At 42.1% G+C, this 18499-nt stretch overlaps 1 protein-coding gene across 3 annotated transcripts in view; it reads right to left on the bottom strand.

Annotated features, from left to right (window-relative positions):
• Nucleotides 1-18499, bottom strand: part of USP34 (ubiquitin specific peptidase 34) — a 1226195-nt gene that overhangs the window by 435037 nt on the left and 772659 nt on the right. For all 3 annotated transcript variants that reach the window (XM_053712051.1, XM_053712050.1, XM_053712048.1), the window contains one exon: nucleotides 15425-15625. In XM_053712051.1, the coding sequence (XP_053568026.1) occupies nucleotides 15425-15625 (201 nt within the window). The remainder of the gene's footprint in view (nucleotides 1-15424; nucleotides 15626-18499) is intronic.

Genomic DNA, 18499 nt, shown 5'->3' on the forward strand with positions numbered 1-18499 from the left:
AGGTAAATTTTCATCTCTACAGAATCTATAAGAGTCCCTAGGAAGGAGACTCTTGTGAGTGGTGATAGAGAACTCTTTTTCACGTTCACTTTCCACCCATGCGACCTCAGGAATGCCAGAACTATCTCTGTATGAGACTTGGCCATTTGAAAGCTTGACGCCTGTATCAGGATGTCGTCTAGATACGGAGCCACCGCTATGCCTCGCGGTCTTAGAACCGCCAGAAGTGAGCCCAGAACCTTTGTAAAGATTCTCGGGGCCGTAGCCAACCCGAAGGGCAGAGCTACAAACTGGTAATGCCTGTCTAGAAAGGCAAATCTCAGGTACCGATAATGATCTTTGTGAATTGGTATGTGAAGGTAGGCATCCTTTAAGTCCACTGTGGTCATGTACTGACCCCTCTTGGATCATGGGTAGGATGGTTCGAATAGTTTCCATTTTGAATGATGGAACTCTTAGGAATTTGTTTAATATCTTTAGGTCCAAGATTGGTCTGAAGGTTCCCTCTTTCTTGGGAACCACAAACAGATTTGAGTAAAAACCCTGTCCATGTTCCATCCGCGGAACCGGGTGGATTACCCCCATTACTAGGAGGTCTTGTACACAGCGTAGGAATGCCTCTTTCTTTATCTGGTTTTCTGATAACCTTGATAGATGGAATCTCCCTCGAGGAGGAGAAGCTTTGAAGTCCAGAAGATATCCCTGAGATATGATCTCCAACGCCCAGGGATCCTGGACATCTCTTGCCCACGCCTGGGCGAAGAGAGAAAGTCTGCCCCCCACTAGATCCGTTTCCGGATAGGGGGCCGTTCCTTCATGCTGTCTTGGGGGCAGTAGTAGGTTTTCTGGCCTGCTTGCCCTTGTTCCAGGACTGGTTAGTTTTCCAGGCCTGTCTGTAGCGAGCAACAGTTCCTTCCTGTTTTGGGGGGGAGGAAGTTGATGCTGCTCCTGCCTTGAAATTTCGAAAGGCACGAAAATTAGACTGTTTGGCGTTTGATTTGGCCCTGTCTTGAGGAAGGGTATGACCCTTACCTCCAGTGATGTCAGCAATAATTTCTTTCAAGCCGGGCCCGAATAAGGTCTGCCCCTTGAAAGGAATATTAAGTCATTTCGATTTTGAAGTCACGTCAGCTGACCAGGATTTAAGCCATAGCGCTCTCCGCGCCTGGATGGCGAACCCGGAGTTCTTAGCCGTTAGTTTAGTCAAATGTACAATGGCATCAGAAACAAATGCATTAGCTAGCTTACGTGATTTAAGCTTGTCCATAATTTCATCCAATGGAGCTGTGTGAATGGCCTCTTCCAGAGACTCAAACCAGAATGCCGCAGCAGCAGTGACAGGCGCAATGCATGCAAGGGGCTGCAAAATAAAACCTTGTTGAACAAACATTTTCTTAAGGTAACCCTCTAATTTTTTATCCATTGGATCCGAAAAAGCACAGCTATCCTCCACCGGGATAGTGGTACGCTTAGCTAAAGTAGAAACTGCTCCCTCCACCTTAGGGACCGTCTGCCATAAGTCCCGTGTAGTGACGTCTATTGGAAACATCTTCCTAAATATAGGAGGAGGGGAAAATGGCACGCCGGGTCTATCCCACTCTTTGCTAATAATTTCAGTAAGCCTTTTAGGTATAGGAAAAACGTCAGTACACACCGGTACCGCATAGTATCTATCCAGCCTACACAATTTCTCTGGAATTGCCACTGTGTTACAGTCATTAAGAGCAGCTAAAACCTCCCCAAGCAATACACGGAGGTTCTCAAGCTTAAATTTAAAATTAGAGATCTCTGAATCAGGTTTCCCCTGATCAGATCCGTCACCCACAGAATGAAGCTCTCCGTCCTCATGTTCTGCAAACTGTGACGCAGTATCGGACATGGCTCTTACAGCACCAGCGCGCTCTGCATCTCTCCTAATCCCAGAGCTATCGCGCTTGCCTCTCAATTCTGGCAATCTAGATAAAACTTCTGACAGGGTATTATTCATGATTGTAGCCATGTCCTGTAAAGTAATTGCTATGGGCGTCCCTGATGTACTTGGCGCCATATTAGCACGCGCCCCCTGAGCGGGAGGCGAAGGTACTGACACGTGAGGAGAGTTAGTCGGCATAACTTCCCCCTCGTCGTCTGGTGATAATTCTTTTATAGATAAAGACTGACCTTTATTATTTAAAGTGAAATCAATACATTTAGTACACATATTTCTATGGGGCTCCACACTGGCCTTCAAACATACTGAACAAACAGATTCATCTGTGTCAGACATGTTTAAACAGACTAGCAATGAGACTAGCAAGCTTGGAAAACACTTTGAAATAAATTTACAAGCAATATAGAAAACGCTACTGCGTCTTTAAGAAGCACAAAAAAACTGTCACAGTTGAAATAACAATGAACCAAATCAGTTATAGCAACCAAATTTTCACAGTAAATGTATTAAGTTAGCAGAGCATTGCACCCACTTGCAAATGGATGATTAACCCCTTAATACCCAAAACGGATAATCAAATAGAGAAAAAAACGTTTTTAACACAGTCAACACACTGTCACAGAAAAAAAATGACTTTTGAAGTCCCTTGAGCTCTCTAGAGACGTCCTGGGTCATGCAGGAAGAAGCAGGAAGACTGTGACTGAATTTTTACTGTGTAAAAAAGCGCTAAAATAGGCCCCTCCCACTCATTATTACAACAGTGGGAACCTCAGTTAACTGTTTCTATGCAGAAATATAAGTCAGCCATGTGGAAAAATTCATGCCCCAATAAGTTTTATCACCAATGTACCTCACAAAAACGATTAAACGTGCCAGCAAACGTTTTAAACATCCTTTTTCTAAAGAGTATGTATCTCTATTGATAAGCCTGATACCAGTCCTTCTACTGTATTTTAAGGCTTATAACATTACTTCAGTATTAGTAGCATTTTCTTAGACAAACTCCATTCCTTAGAAAATTACTTTACTGTATATACATTAATCAGCCTGATACCAGTCGCTTTCACTGCATTTAAGGCTGTACTTACATTACATCGGTATCAGCAGTATTTTCTTAGTCAATTTTACTGCACATACCTTATTTGCAGGAGACCCCGCACGCTATTCCCTTTCTGAAGTTACCCCAGTGGATCTTAGTTACTTCTGCTAAGATCATAGAAAACGCAGGCAGATTCTTCTTCCAAATACTGCCTGAGAAAAAAACAGCACACCCCGGTGCCATTTAAAAATAACAAACTTTTGATTGAAGAAATAATTAAGTATAAAATACCACTCTCCTCTCACGACCTCCTTCTATGTTGAGGGTTGCAAGAGAATGACTGGGTATGACATGTGAGGGGAGGAGCTATATAGCAGCTCTGCTTTGGGTGATCCTCTTGCAACTTCCTGTTGGGAAGGGAATATATCCCATAAGTAATGGATGACCCGTGGACTGAATACACTTAACAAGAGAAAAGAGATGTAGACTGTCTGCAATCCTTCGTAGCCTGAAGATAAAACTTCAAAGCAGGAACCACATCCAAATTATGAAGTAACCTCTCCTTAGGAGAAGAAGGGTTAGGACACAAAGAAGGAACAACTATTTCCTGATTGATGTTACAGGTAGACACAACCTTGGGAAGAAATCCCAAACCAGTGCGCAGAACAGCCTTATCAGCATGAAAAACCAGATATGGAGGCTCATATTGCAAGGCCGCCAACTCACATACTCTGCGTGCAGATGCAATAGCCAACAAAAACAGTACCTTCAAAGAAAGTAACTTAATGTCAAGAGAGTGCATAGGTTCAAACGGGACACTCTGCAACACCTTCAGAACCAAGTTCAAACTCCAGGGAGAAGTGGACTGTCTGAAAACAGGCCTGATTCTAGACAGAGCCTGGACAAAGGACTGGATATCAGGAAGCTTAGCGAGCCTCTTGTGCAACAGAACAGATAATACCAAAATCTGTCCCTTCAAGGAACTGGCGGCAAGCCCCTTCTCCAGAAGGACAGAATCCTGGATACCTTAACCTTGTGCCAAGGATATCCAAGCTTCTCACACCAGGACAAGTAAGTCCTCCACACCTTATGATAGATGTAACGAGTGACCGGCTTCCTGGCCTGAACAAGAGTTTTAATCACTCTCTCAGAAAACCCTCTCTTGGCCAAGACTAAGCGTTCAATCTCCACACAGTCAATCCCTCGTCCGAACATCCAGAGAAATCTGTCTCAACATGCACAGCTGAAGAGGTCTGAGATGGAACCTGGCGAATGGAATGACATTGATGCTGGACACCATGAGCCCGATCAACTCCATACTCTGATCCACCGAGGGACTGGAGGAGGACTGAAGGGCAAGACAGGTGGATGCAATCTTCCTGCGTCGCTGATCTGTGAGAAATATCTTCATTGATATAGAATCTATTATCGTTCCCAGGAACTCCACCTTGTTGCTGGGAATCAGGGAGCTCTTTTCTGAGTTTATCTTCCAATCGTGAGATTGGAGTAACGAAAGAAGGACCCTGGAGTGATCCTCTGTGAGACTGAATGACGGCACCTGGACTAGGATATAGTCCAGATAGGGAGCCACAGCAATCCCTCTGGATCTGGCCACTGCAAGTAGCGCCCCCAGAACCTTTGTAACGACTCTCGGGGCTGTCGCCAGACCAAAGGGAAGGGCCACAAACTGGAAATGTTGGTCCAGAAATGCATATCTCAGGAACCTGAAGTGATCCCTGTGGATCGGCACATGAAGGTAGGCATTCTTCAAGTCTATTGTCGTCATGAACTGACTCTCTTGAACTAGGTGCAGAATCGATCTGATCGTTTCCATTTTGAACGATGGAACAGCCAGAAACTTGTTTACACATTTTTGGTCTAGAATCGGGTGGAACGTGCCCTACTTCTTTGGGACCACGAAAAGGTTTGAATAGTACCCTAGACCCCTTTCTTCTGGGGATACTGGTACAATAACTTTTCCGGTCTGGAAGATAGATTTGACAGGAGGAATATGCCACCGGGCGGATGAGATCTGAACCCTATCCTGTATCCCTGGGCGACAACCTCCAGAACCCAAGGTCCTGAACATCCTGCAACCAGGCCTTTGAGAAGAGAGATAATCTGCCCCCTACTTGGTCCGGAGACCGGTCGGAGGCCACCTCTTCATGCCGACTTTGTTTCGGCGGGCTTCTTTTTCTGCTTGGACTTATTCCAAGACTGAGCTGGTTTCCAAGTACCCTTGGACTGATCCGCTTTTGCGAGGGGCTGCTGGCGTTGGGCCTTATCCGCATGAAAGGGACAAAAAGTAGATCCCTTAGGCTTAACCTTCTAACCCTGCAGTAGGAAAGCACCCTTGCCTCCCATAACCGTAAATATGATCGAGTCCAATCCTGGACTGAACAGGATCTTTCCCTGAAAGGGAAGGGATAGCAGTCTTGACTTAGAGGTCATGTCCGCAGACCACGACTTTAGCCACAGAGCCCTGCGGGCTAGTATGGAAAAGCCGGATACCTTAGCATTCAGGCGAATAATTTGCATATTGGCATCACAAATAAAAGAATTAGCGACCCTCAAGGCCTTAATTCTATCCTTATCTCGTTGAGGGGAGTGTCCCTTTCGACCATGTCTGACAGGTTTGCACCAATATGACGCAACTCCGGCTACCGCAGCTACTGCCGCTGCCAAGTGAAAAACAAACCCTGTGTGTTGAAACATTTTTCTTAAAGGGACAGTCTACACCAGAATTGTTATTGTTTTAAAAGATAGATAATCCCTTTATTACCCATTTCCCAGTTTTGCATAACCAACACAGTTATAATAATATACTTTTAACCTCTGTGATTATCTTGTATCTAAGCCTCTGCAAACTGCCCCTTTTTTCAGTTCTTTTGACAGACTTGCAGTCTAGCCAATCAGTGCCTGCTCCCAGATTTCTTCACGTGCACGAGCACAGTGTTATCTATAGGAAATATGTGAACTAACACCCTCTAGTGGTGAAAAACTGTTAAAATGCAATCTGAAAGAGGTGGGCTTCAAGGTCTAAGAAATTAGCATATGAACCTCCTAGGTTAAGCTTTCAACTAAGGATACCAAGAGAACAAAGCAAAATTGGTGATAAAAGTAAATTGGAAAATTGTTTAAAATTACATGCTCTATCTGAATCATGAAAGTTTATTTTGGCCTAGACTGTCCCTTTAACATGTTTTCTAACTTTTTATTCATGGGCTCCTTAAACGACGAACTATTCTCAAGAGGAATTGTTGTCCGCTTCGCGAGCGTAGAGAGAGCACCATCCACCTTAGGGACAGTCCCCCATAGCTCGAGCTGAGAGTCCGGGACGGGGAGCAGCTTCTTAAAAGAAGGGGAAAAGGAAGAACCTAATCTCTACCATTCATTCTTAATAATTAGCCATCTTAAAAGGGATCGGGAAGGTCTGTGGTACCACCCTGTCCTCATACACTTTATAAAGCTTAGGAATCGAAGGTTCCTCCGGTAATATTGGTTCCGGAACCTCGAGGGTAGCAAGCACCTGCTTCAGCAAAAAGCCCAAATCTTCCATCCTAAACCTAAAGTCAGGCTCCTCTGTAGTGGGAGCTTTAGATGACATGGACTCCGACCCAGAAGGAATGTCCTCCGAAGAGTTGGAGTCGTCCTCGTCTGTGGATAATCTATCCGAGATATCCATTGGAGTATAAGACCCCTGGGCCAGATCGCCATATTTTACCTTACGCTTGCGCTTTGCAAAACGTGGTAAGGCACTTATCACCTTAGAGATCGCCTTTTGCTGTTGATCCGGAAAATCTGACGGCCAATGGATCTCTCCCATAGGAGAAGTAGACATGACCTGGGGCACTGCATGTGCACTCGGAGATGTAAGTAGGGAACGCAGCTCACAGGATAGGGAGCCCTCAGAGGTGGACGGCTCAGTAGAACTAGACATTCTTTTCTTTCGAGATGTTGTGACTTTATCAAGGCATGTGGAACATAGTTGAGCAGGCGGATCTACCAGAACCTCCTCGCAAAATAAACACAGATACTAGACTTAGTTAAAGAGGGAGTATCCTCTAACGTGTCAGAGTCCTCCATAGCTTGTGGCCTTAATACGGACTAGTTATAGACTAATAAAAAATGGCCCCTTTATAACCTCCAATGGCCGGGGCACTCACCAACTCCTCTAACCCGGACCACAGAAACTGTTACTTCTCCTGCGCTGCCAGTCAAGCAAGGAAGTGGATAGGCCCTGCCCGAGAGAAGGAACGCCTCGCAGGACCGCCCCTGCACTAGGGAGAAAACGCGCCAAAACGTCCGTGCAAATACTCTCGGAAAAGAAACTAAAGTTCACCCATTGCCAGAGCCACATCTCACACATATCGCAGCAATGACACAACAAACAATATTATGTACAAGTCCCCCCTGTTCAATAATCCCCCTTCTAGGGATATCAACCCTTGATTCTATAAAGATAAAAGGTATCACACTGTGACCCTCCATGTCTTCTGAGTTATCATTATGTGTATAAAAAAAATTAAACGATCTTACCAGAATCTACGCCGTGGAACAGGAACACGGCCTCTCAAGTGTGACAGTGTAGTAGCATCGCTCCTTACATGGACTTGAGTGTAGAAAGCAGGCAGCGAAACTCGTCAACGCCGATTGCTTATGGAGCTGTTAATCTGAATTGGGATGGTTTTGCAGAAAGACTCTACCTGCATCTCTGGATTTTAACTTTCACCCAAGCTCTCACTGAGAGGCTGACAGGGCTTCTTAAAACTCCAGTCCCATTCTGAAGACTACTACCCTCCATAAGAGACTACTCCTAATCTTTCTGCCAACCTCCTGTGACAAAAGGCAAAGAATGACTGGGGGATGAGGGAAGTGGGGGAGGTATTTAAGCCTTTGGCTGGGGTGTCTTTGCCTCCTCCTGGTGGCCAGGTTCTTAATTCCCACAAGTAATGAATGAAGCCGTGGACTCTCCTCCCCTTTAGATGGAAATTTGGGTTAAGTATCCCTTTAACTGCAAAGGGTTCCAATGCGCGCACACACACACATATATATATATATATATATATATATATATATATATATATGTGTGTCTCTATGTTAAAGGGATATGAAACCCAAATTTTTTCTTTCATGATTCAGATAGAGCATGCAATATTAAGTAACTTTCTAATTTACTTCTATTATATTTCTTCGTTCTCCTGCTATCTTTATTTAAAAAGCATGAATGCAAAGCTTAGGAGCCGGTCCATTGGAGGTTCAGCACCCTGGATAGTGCTTGCTTATTGGTGGCTACATTTCGCCACCTATAAGCAAGGGTAACCCAGGTTCTGAACCAAAAATGGTCTGGCTCCTAAGCTTTACTTTACTGCTTTTTAAATTTGCTAAATAACCTCAGACAAGATTCTAAAATGTCTAGACCAAAAAACAGTGTTTTTCCTCCAAAGCAATTCTAGCATAACTGCAAGACCAAATTGAAATGAAAATAAGAGATAACCATAATTACATTTCCAAATTTCACTTGTTCACTAAACTAGCAGTATTTGTCTGCAAAAGGCCACAAAAAAGGCCACCTCAGAAGAGGTTTACAAATTGAAATGGTAAAAAGTTACAAAAAAGTAAGCAAAGACAACAATGTCCAGAAAGTAGCCAATGGTCTAGTTGGACGAGCAGTAATATGCTTAAGAGGGGACTTACCCAGAATAAGACAGGTTGCAAGGTACAGGGAACTGAACAAAAAATTCTGAAGAAAGCCTAAAACACTTGCAGCTCCCACTTAAATCTTAAGAGCCCAAACCACATAAAGATGATGGAGGAGATACTCCTTAGAATTATGTCTTTGAAAACTGACTTCACTTCAGAGGGAAGGAATTGTTGGTTGTGAGAACAGCTTTCTTCTGATGAAAACCAAAAAAAGGGCTAGCAGAAAGAGATATTTCCAGGCCAAGAATTAAAGATCTAGATCATGCATTGGATCAAAAAGGAGGGACCTAAAGCACCCTTAGGACCTTGTCTCCAAGGTGGAGTCGCAGGTTGAACAACAAGTTTGATACAGATCAAAGCCTGGACAAAGGTTTGGATATCAGGAATTTGGCAATCTTCTAATAAAACAGAACAGACAAGGCAGAAATCTGACCCTTCAGAGAACTGGCAGATAAACCCTCTTACAAACCACCCTGGAGAAAAGTCAGAATCCTAGGAATCGGACTAGTAATTTTCATTGGAAGTCTTTTCATACACCAAGCTAGAAGCATTGTCCAGACCTTATAAAAAATACACCTAGTAACAGGCTTCCTTGCTTGGATCAAGGTCTCAATAACCTTGTCAGACCAGTCTCATGTAATGCAGTGTATGGTTTCTACCAGCAGCTTTAAAAGGGGTTAATTCAGTTGCATGTAACTACAGAGGTAATCAAATGCTGAAGCCAGCTATCTGGCTGTGATATAGCTGGTCAAAAAGAAGACTCTGGTCTCTGTCTCTGTGAATTTCACACCGTTCAACTGTTTAAAGTGTGGCACAGTTAGGGTTAGACTTGAGAAATGAGGTGCAAATCCAGCCAGTCACTGCTAGGAGCCCCTAACCCATATATCCAGAAAACATTGGTATTTATGTTAAAATGTTTTTTATTGGAATAACATCATTAAACATAGTACATGTCATATCATTAGTTACATCAACATCACATCAAGTGATTAGACACGACAATTACTATATGCAGCTTTTCTAAGTTATCATTACTATCGTGTATAACTTTGTTACAGTTTGTTCTTGAAACTAGGATATCCCACCTGGTGTAATTCTCATAAAAGACAACTGTCACAGGTACAAATTTCTTATTACCATCAAATAGAAAACAATTAAACAGACATAACCTGTGGTCACTTAGGATTTAACAATCACTTGTCATTATTAATTCTTATAAATACTTCTTCTTTTATTCCTACCCCCATCCATGACGAAGGAAAATCCTTGTTAGCTGAGCTACTCTAATAACCAGTCCTGTGTCCTGTACAAGCTTGTGTGTTCCCCTTCCTCCATATAAGAGTAAGTCAAATGAGTTAGGTTGGGTGCATTATCCAATAGAACCAGACTTTGTGGAAAATGTCTACCGTCCCTAGTATCATTGCCGCTGTTTCATGCAAAGAGTATGTCATTTTAAATCTCCCCAGTATCTCTTGCCATGTCGGTACTCCCTCTTTCCAATACCTAGCTATAATCACCCTTGTAACCGTGCAAAGTATTCTGATGAAAGTATTAATATGCTTGTTGAGGGTAGGAAGCGGAACATTTAGCAGCCCCTGAGATAAAGTTTGTGATATTTGCTTGTCTAGGAACGTGCTAAGATAAGTTGATAGCGTGGTCCAAATGTGGGCTACTCCGGGCATTCCCACCACATATGTAGATATGTACCTAGCGAGTTGCACCCTCTGTAACAGTTTCTACTCTTGCCTTCCATGTAGTGTGATGTTTTGACCGGAGTCAAATACCAACAAAAGATGGTCTTGAGACTATTTTCCCTTAAATCTGCACTAATTAGACCCTTGCAGGAAGAGTAAAATAAGTCCTGCCATTCTTGTGTTTCTAAAGTTATGTTCAAATTTCTAAAGTTATGTTCAAATCCATCTCCCATCTAAGCATGACAGGTGATTTAGTACCATCTTTTGAGTTTTGCATTGCAAGATATAGCTGCAAGATGGATTGTTTAGGTCTAGTAGTGGTGCTACATAGTCTATCCAATGTGGTGCTGAGTTGCTTATGTATATTCGGTGTATATTTGTTTAAAGCCGACATAATCTGCAAGTATAAATACCATTGCAGGAGAATGGGTGCCAATTTTTCTTGTATTTGGTTGAAAGTCAACGGTTTGTTATTTGCTAATAAGTCTCCTACCCTGTAAAGACCTTTGTTCTCACATTTGTCTAGCTGTTTCCTATATTCAATCGGAATGAGGTACTTGAGTGGTATCTTAGAAGAAAATTCTGGTATTAATCCCTTCTTGTTTGTTAACGCTCTCCATTGATTAAACGAGAATATTGTAATGGGGGAACACTTTTTAATCTTATGTTGGTGTAGCGATTTTTCCCAGATCAGGTCTCCTGGTGAATGTAGCTCTCCCATTTCTGCTTCTAATTCCTTCCAAACTAAGTTTTCTATTGAGGATCCCAGTAATGCATTTTGGGACAGCCTCAATGCTTTGTAATAGCTTAACAAGTCAGGTACCCCTATACCCCCTAATTGTCTATGTCTGGTTAACGTTGTGTAGGGGAGTCTTGCTTGTTTCTTACCATTTATAAAGAGGATAATTTCTGATTGCAATGATTTTAGGTCTTTTTTTAGGATTGGGATGGGCAGGGTTCGGAATAAATATAGATTTCTTGGTAGCAAATTCATTTTCACAGCGGATATTTTCCCATACCAGGAAAAATTTAGCAGCTTCCATTTAGCAATATCTTTGCGTATTTCTTTATAAAGGGGAAGGTAGTTTACCCTATACAAATCCGTATATTGATTTGTCAACTTGACTCCTAAATACCTAATATGTGACTTAACCCAAGAAAATGAGAAGTTTAATTCTATTTATTTTTTCATGTGGGCTGATAGAGCAATTGCCATTGCCTCGCTTTTATCCATATTTATCTTATAGCCCGACACTGTAGAGAACCACTGGAGTAAGTCATAGAGGCTAGTAAGAGTTATCAGGGGCTTAGTCATTGTTAATAGGACTTCATCCGCAAAAAGGGCAACCTTATAGTCAGTGTTGTTAATTTTGAGTCCAGTTATATCAGACGATTGCCTGATATTAGCCGCTAACGGCTGCATACAAAGAGCAAACAGTAGTGGAGAGAGGGAGCATCCTTGCCTTGTACCGTTTTATATATATATATATATATATATATGGGGTTGGAATGGTGTCCCATGGCTCTCACCGTGGCAGTGGGATTAGAGTATATGTTTCGTAAGACTTCTATAAAGGGGCCTTTGAATCCCATTCTGTCTAAAACTGTGAACATGTATGTCCAGTCAACTCTGTCAAACGCCTTCTCCGCGTCCAGTGATAGGACCAGAGAAGGCGTTTTGATCTGCTCTAGATGTGCTATGGTTGCCACTATGCATCTGACATTATCGGGTGCCTCTCTACTCACCACAAAAAACATTGGTATTTAAAGGGATAGTAAACAACAATTTTTTCTTTTATGTTTCAGATAGAACATACAATTTTAAACAAATTTGCAATTTACTTCTATTATCAAATTTGCTTCATTCTCTTATTATCCATTACTGAAGGGACAGCATTTCACTACTTGCAGCTAGCTGAACACATCTAGTTATCCAATCACAAGAGACAACTATGTGCAGGCGCCAATTAGCAGCAACTCCCATCAGTGTATGATATGTGCATATTCATTTTTTAACAAGGGATACTAAGAGAACAAAGCACATTTGAAAATAGAAGTGAATTTAAAAGTGTCTTAAAATAACATGATCTATGTGAATCATACAAGTTTAATTTTGACATTCCTATCCCTTTAAGAGACAAAATAACATAGGAAATGTCAGACACTTAAACAGGGGTCTTTGAATTGGTTACTCAGCCAAAAATAACTATGACATTTTTCATGTAGTAAGCACAAGGTATAGTCCAAGGGGGCTTACCCGTCTGCCTAGGACAAACTAGCAAACACACCAGGACCAGTGTAAATTAGTGTAACTCAAGCATGTCTGCACTCTTCCCACTGTCACAGCTTTGCAAGTGGTCCTGTCGGTGGGAAATTAGTAGCAGAGACAAATGTCTAGCCTTGCCTGTGGTAAACTGCTAACAGGAGGCAGGTTTAGTTAACCATGTATGTAGGTACATCTGCTATTGGCAGTAGCTCCCGCCTGTCAAATACACGCACACAAAAAAAAAAAAAAGATTTTCCATAGAGGTGGCCAGGGGTGATTAAAGTGGAGGACTGTAAAGTAAGTTGCTCAAATAAATATTCAATTTTGAAAGGTGATCTCATAATAGATCACCTACATTAAAGGGACATACAACATGTCAGGGTACTTGTGAAGTAACCTTAAATAAACTACATGTATCTATGTATCATAGAATCTAATATTTCATTTTTAGCTAAAATCTAATTTGACATGAATTGTGTGGGCTGCAGCCATAACAGACCAAACCCCCTTCTTCTTGGTTACACAGGAAAGAACAAAAGATTTAGCTTTGAAGCTCGCAGTTCTGCAGGGGATAGCAAACAGGGACCTTATAATCAACCAAGCCAGCATACATTATATGATGTTGGAGACAAGAGTCTGAATAAGTCAGATAAGCAAACAGAAATTCTGAGAATATAGTAATTAATACAGACCTGTTAATTGCCCCTAAACATCAGATAAACATCTCTACTAGTGATGTCGCCAATAGTTCGCCGGCGAATAGTTCCCGGCGAACATAGCATGTTCACGTTCGCCGCGGGTGCGAACATATGCGATGTTCGATCCACCCCCTATTCGTCATCATTGAGTAATACTTTGACCCTGTACCTCACAGTCAGAAGACACATTCCAGCCAATTAGCAGCAGACACTCCCTCCCAGACCCTCCTACCTCCTGGACAGCATCCATTTTAGATTCATTTGGAAGCTGCATTCTTAGTGAGAGGAGGGACAGTGTAGCTGCTGCTGATTTAATAGGGAAATTGATAGCTAGGCTAGTGTATTCAGTGTCCACTACAGTCCTGAAGGACTCATCTGATCTCTGCTGTTAGGACAGCACCCCAAAAAGCCCTTTTTAGGGCTAGAACATCAGTCTGCTTTTTTTCCTGTGTAATCTAATTGCAGTTGCCTGCCTGCCAGCGTGTGTCAGGCTCACAGCGTATACTGTGCCCACTTGCCCAGTGCCACCACTCATATCTGGTGTAACAGTAGTGTAGATTTAAAAAAACAAAACACTTTTTTGACTGTGTTAAATAATAGCAGTTTCCTTCACACGTGTGCGTTTCAGGCCCTGCCTGCCAGGGCACAGTGTCACCCCAGTGACACTGGGGTGACACTACCTGATCGATACAACATCATACCTGATGTTTTAAAGCACGTTATTCCAAACAATTTAGGAATGTTAGATGATTTATGCCCTTTATGGCTTAAAACCAGACTCTGCATCAACTATGTAATTTTCCATGGGAGTTTTGCCATGGATCCCCCTCCGGCATGCCACAGTCCAGGTGTTAGTCCCCTTGAAACAACTTTTCCATCACCATTGTAGCCAGAAAGAGTCCCTGTGGGTTTTAAAATTCGCCTGCCCATTGAAGTCAATGGGGGTTCGCCCGGTTCGCGAACTTTTTGGGAAGTTCGCAAATTTTTAGGTTCGCAACATCACTAATCTCTACTGACTAGCAGAAACACATGTTGCATTGTAACTTGGAAATTCATTTTAAAGTACAACTATGTTTAAATTACAACTTGTATAATTTTCAATATTGTATAAAAATGTGTATTTGTGAACTTAAGAAGCAGCGCCTAACAGTAACATATTAGATAAGTATTTGCTGAACTTAATAAATAGCTGTATAGTAAATGTATAAATTTTTATTTCAAAATAACAACATCTGTTTCTTTATTTTTCAGACAACAAGATGTCCTATGAATATTGGTCATAAACATAAATCTATGCACTCAAAAATTATTACAAACATGAAATATACTGTATTTAATATACAATATAATGCCAAGATGTTAAATACTATGATTCTGGGAAGAGCAAATAATTGACAGTGTCATTTCTTACTAATATGATGCTAGAAGCATACCCATATTTAGTCTCTATAAATACATGCTAAATTGTATTCAATGGGACAAATATATGCTGACCAGATAAGTTTATTAATACAAGAAATTATAGTAAATAAAATAAACATTCTAAAGGTTAGATAATTAAACTGTAGCAGCATTGATGGTACAACTGCATTACTGATTATCTGCTGCCACCTATAGTTCAAAAATGGTATTACAACCAAAAGGCATTTGGCTACTCAGGGGGGCATTTCCCAAAAAAACCTATGAGATGTTCAGATCCAAGGGCAAATCAGAGCCAAGCACCAGTAAGGGCCTATCAAAATCTTGTAGGAATGATTAAAGAAAAGGAGGAGGAATTCTTTATTTTTGAATAACGGTCCATACACACTCTAAGACAAAAAAACAGAGACACAGACTCAAAGAAGCATTAACTTTTGGAGAGAAAAATACATAGGCTTTGGTGCCAAGTATAATCTCTGCCATTTTGGGGACACATGTGCATACAGGCTACAACTGGAATGTAGTGAAACAGATTTTAACAACAAAAACACAGCCGGTTCATACTATATGACATAAAATAACACAATTCTTAATAAATGAATAAACAAATACTATATTTAGTAAAGAAAAAGAAATACAAATATGGATAAAAACTGAATCTCTCTAAATATTTACCTCTGTCAAACGAGGTATATGAAGGCTTTTTGAATGATCCCCAGCAGCTTTCCTTGATTTTCCAGGCCATGCTCTTTTTCGGTGGCCCTCTGCTATACCTGACCAGGCAAAGACATCATGATATGCCAGATCCAAGTCTGCTGGATCCACAGCAAACTGACAAATTAACTTTAGCAAACATGCTAAACAGTCCAACTGCCACTGTAGAGACACAGATTACATTTACAATGAATGAGAAAAAAATAAATGAGAAAATATGCAGTAGAACCATAACTATTTTCAGCTTGAAAAAACAAAATTGCTTACCTAATAAATGTCTTTCTTTCCGGATATGGAGAGTCCACTACGTCATCCATTACTAGTGGGAACATCACTCCTGGCCAGCAGGAGGAGGCAAAGAGCACCACAGCAAAGCTGTTAAGTGTCACTCCCCAACCCATAATCCCCAGTCATTTGACCAAAGGGAAATGGAAAAAGGAATAACACAAAGGTGTAGAGGTGCCTGAGGTTTAGTAAAAAAATAAAGGTCTTAAAATAAGGGTGGGGTCGTGGTCTCTCCATATCCGGAAAAAAAGAAATTTATCAGGTCAGAATAAACTTTGTTTTCTTTCCTAAGATATGGAGAGTCCACAACGTTATCAATTACTAGTGGGAACTAATACCCAAGCTAAAGGACACAGATGACTAGGGAGGGAGAACAAGACAGGCAGACCTAAACAGAAGGCACCACCGCTTGAAGAACCTCTCTCCCAAATGAAGCCTCAGCCAAGGCAAAAGTATCAAATTTGGAAAAAGTATGCAGAGTGGACCAAGTTGCAGCCTTGCAAATTTGTTCCACAGAAGCTTCATTTTTGAAAGCCCAAGAAGGAGACAGCCATTGTGGAATGAGCTGTACTTCTCTCAGAAGGCTGCTGACCAGCAGTCTCATAAGCAAAACAAATAATACTTCTCAACCAGAGAGTAAGAGAAGTAGCAGTAGCTTTCTGACCTTTACGCTTTCCAGAAAAACAAACAAACAGGGCAGAGGACTGGCGAAAATCCTTAGTTGCCTGTAGGTAGAATTTTAAAGCATGCACAACATCCAAGTTGTGCAACAAATGTTCCTTATAAGAAGAAGGATTAGGACATAGAGAAGGAACATCAATTTCCTGAATAATATTTCTATCCGAAACCACTTTAGGAAGAAAACCTAACTTAGTACAGAGAACCGCCTTATCAGCAAGAAAGATAAGGTAAGGCGAATCACACTGCAACGCCGAGAGTTCCGAGACTCTTCAAGCAGAAGAGATAGCAACCAGAAACAAAACCTTCCAAGATAACAACTTAAAATCTATGGAATGCAAAGGCTCAAACGGAGCCTGCTGCAAAACTTTAAGAACAAGGTTAAGGCTCCAAGGAGGAGCAATAGGTTTAAATACAGGCCTGATTCTGACCAGGACCTGACAAAAACCTTGAACATCTGGCACGTCTGCCAGACGCTTGTGTAACAAAATAGATAATGCAGAAATCTGACCTTTCAGAGAACTGACTGACAATCTTTTCTCCAGACCTTCCTGGAGAATGGAAAAAATCCTAGGAATCCTGACCCTACTCCAAGAGTAGCCTTTGGACTCACACCAATAAGGTATTTACGCCATACCTGATAGTAAATTTTTCTAGTAACAGGCTTGCGAGCCTGGATCATGGTCCCAATGACCTACTCAGAAAAAACACGTTTAGACAGAACTAAGTGTTCACTCTCCAAGCAGTCAGCTTCAGAGAAACGAGATTTGGATGAAGGAATGGACCCTGAGTTAGAAGGTCCTTCCTCAGAGGCAACCTCCAAGGTGGAAGAGATGACATCTTCACTAGGTCTGCATACCAGATCCTGCAAGGCCATGCAGGATCTATCAGAATTACCGATGCTCTCTCCTGTTTTATACGAGCAATGACTTGTGGAAGGAGAGCAAACAGGTATGCTAGATTGAGGAACCGTCAGAGCATCTTTCATGGCGGCCTGCGGATCTCTTGACCTTGAATCGTACCTTGGAAACTTGGCGTTCTGCCGAGACGCCATCAGATCCAACTCCAACACCCCCCATTTGAAGATTAACCTGGAGAACACCTCCGGATGGAGAGCCCACTCCCCGGGATAATATGTCAGTCTTCTCAGGAAATCCGCTTCCCAGTTGACCACTCCTGTAATGTGGATGGCAGATAAACAACAAATGTGAGCTGCCGCCCAATGAACAATCTGAGCCACCTCCTTCATGGCTAAGGAACTCCGAGTTCCTCCCTGGTGGTTGATGTAAACCACTGAGGTGACGTTGTCCGACTGGAACCTGATAAACCGGGCTAAGGACAACTGAGGCCAAGCCATCAGAGCATTGTAAATCACTCTCAACTCCAAGATGTTTATGGGGAAAGCCAACTCCTCCAGAGTCCATAGTCCCTGCGCCTTTAACGAGTGCCAGACTGCTCCCTAGCCCAGCAGGCTGGCGTCCATGGTCACAATCACACAGGAAGGTCTCCAGAAGCATGTTCCCTGAGACAGAAGTTCCTGAGAAAGCCACCACAGAAGAGAGTCTCTTGTCGACTGATCTAGATCTATCCTCTGAGATAGATCTGAATGGTCTCCGTTCCATAGTCTGAGCATGCAGAACTGCAGAGCTCTTAAATGGAATCGAGCAAAATCAGACCATTTACCTCCATACATTGAGCCACTGATGTCCGAACAGTAGACTGCAAGAGGGAGAGATAGAGGCAAGAGAAAAGAATTTTGGATTTTCTGACCTCCGTCAGAAATTTTTTCATAGATAGGGAATCTATTATCTTCCCTAAGAAAACAACTAAGGGAACTCTTTTCCAGATTTACTTTCCAGCCGTGGAACGTAGCAAAGACAACAAGATCTCTGTATGAGAGTTTGCTTGTTGAAAAGATGGCGCCTGAAGCAATATGTCGTCCAGGTAGGCAGCCACTGTAATTCTCACTGCCAAGAGAGCCCCCAGAACCTTGAGAGAAGCTGTGGCAAGGCCAAACAGAAGAGCCACAAAATGAAAGTGTTTGTCTAGAAAGTCGAATCTCAGGAACTTGTG

The sequence above is a fragment of the Bombina bombina genome, chromosome 4, assembly GCF_027579735.1.
Source record: "Bombina bombina isolate aBomBom1 chromosome 4, aBomBom1.pri, whole genome shotgun sequence".
Lineage (NCBI taxonomy): Eukaryota > Metazoa > Chordata > Amphibia > Anura > Bombinatoridae > Bombina > Bombina bombina.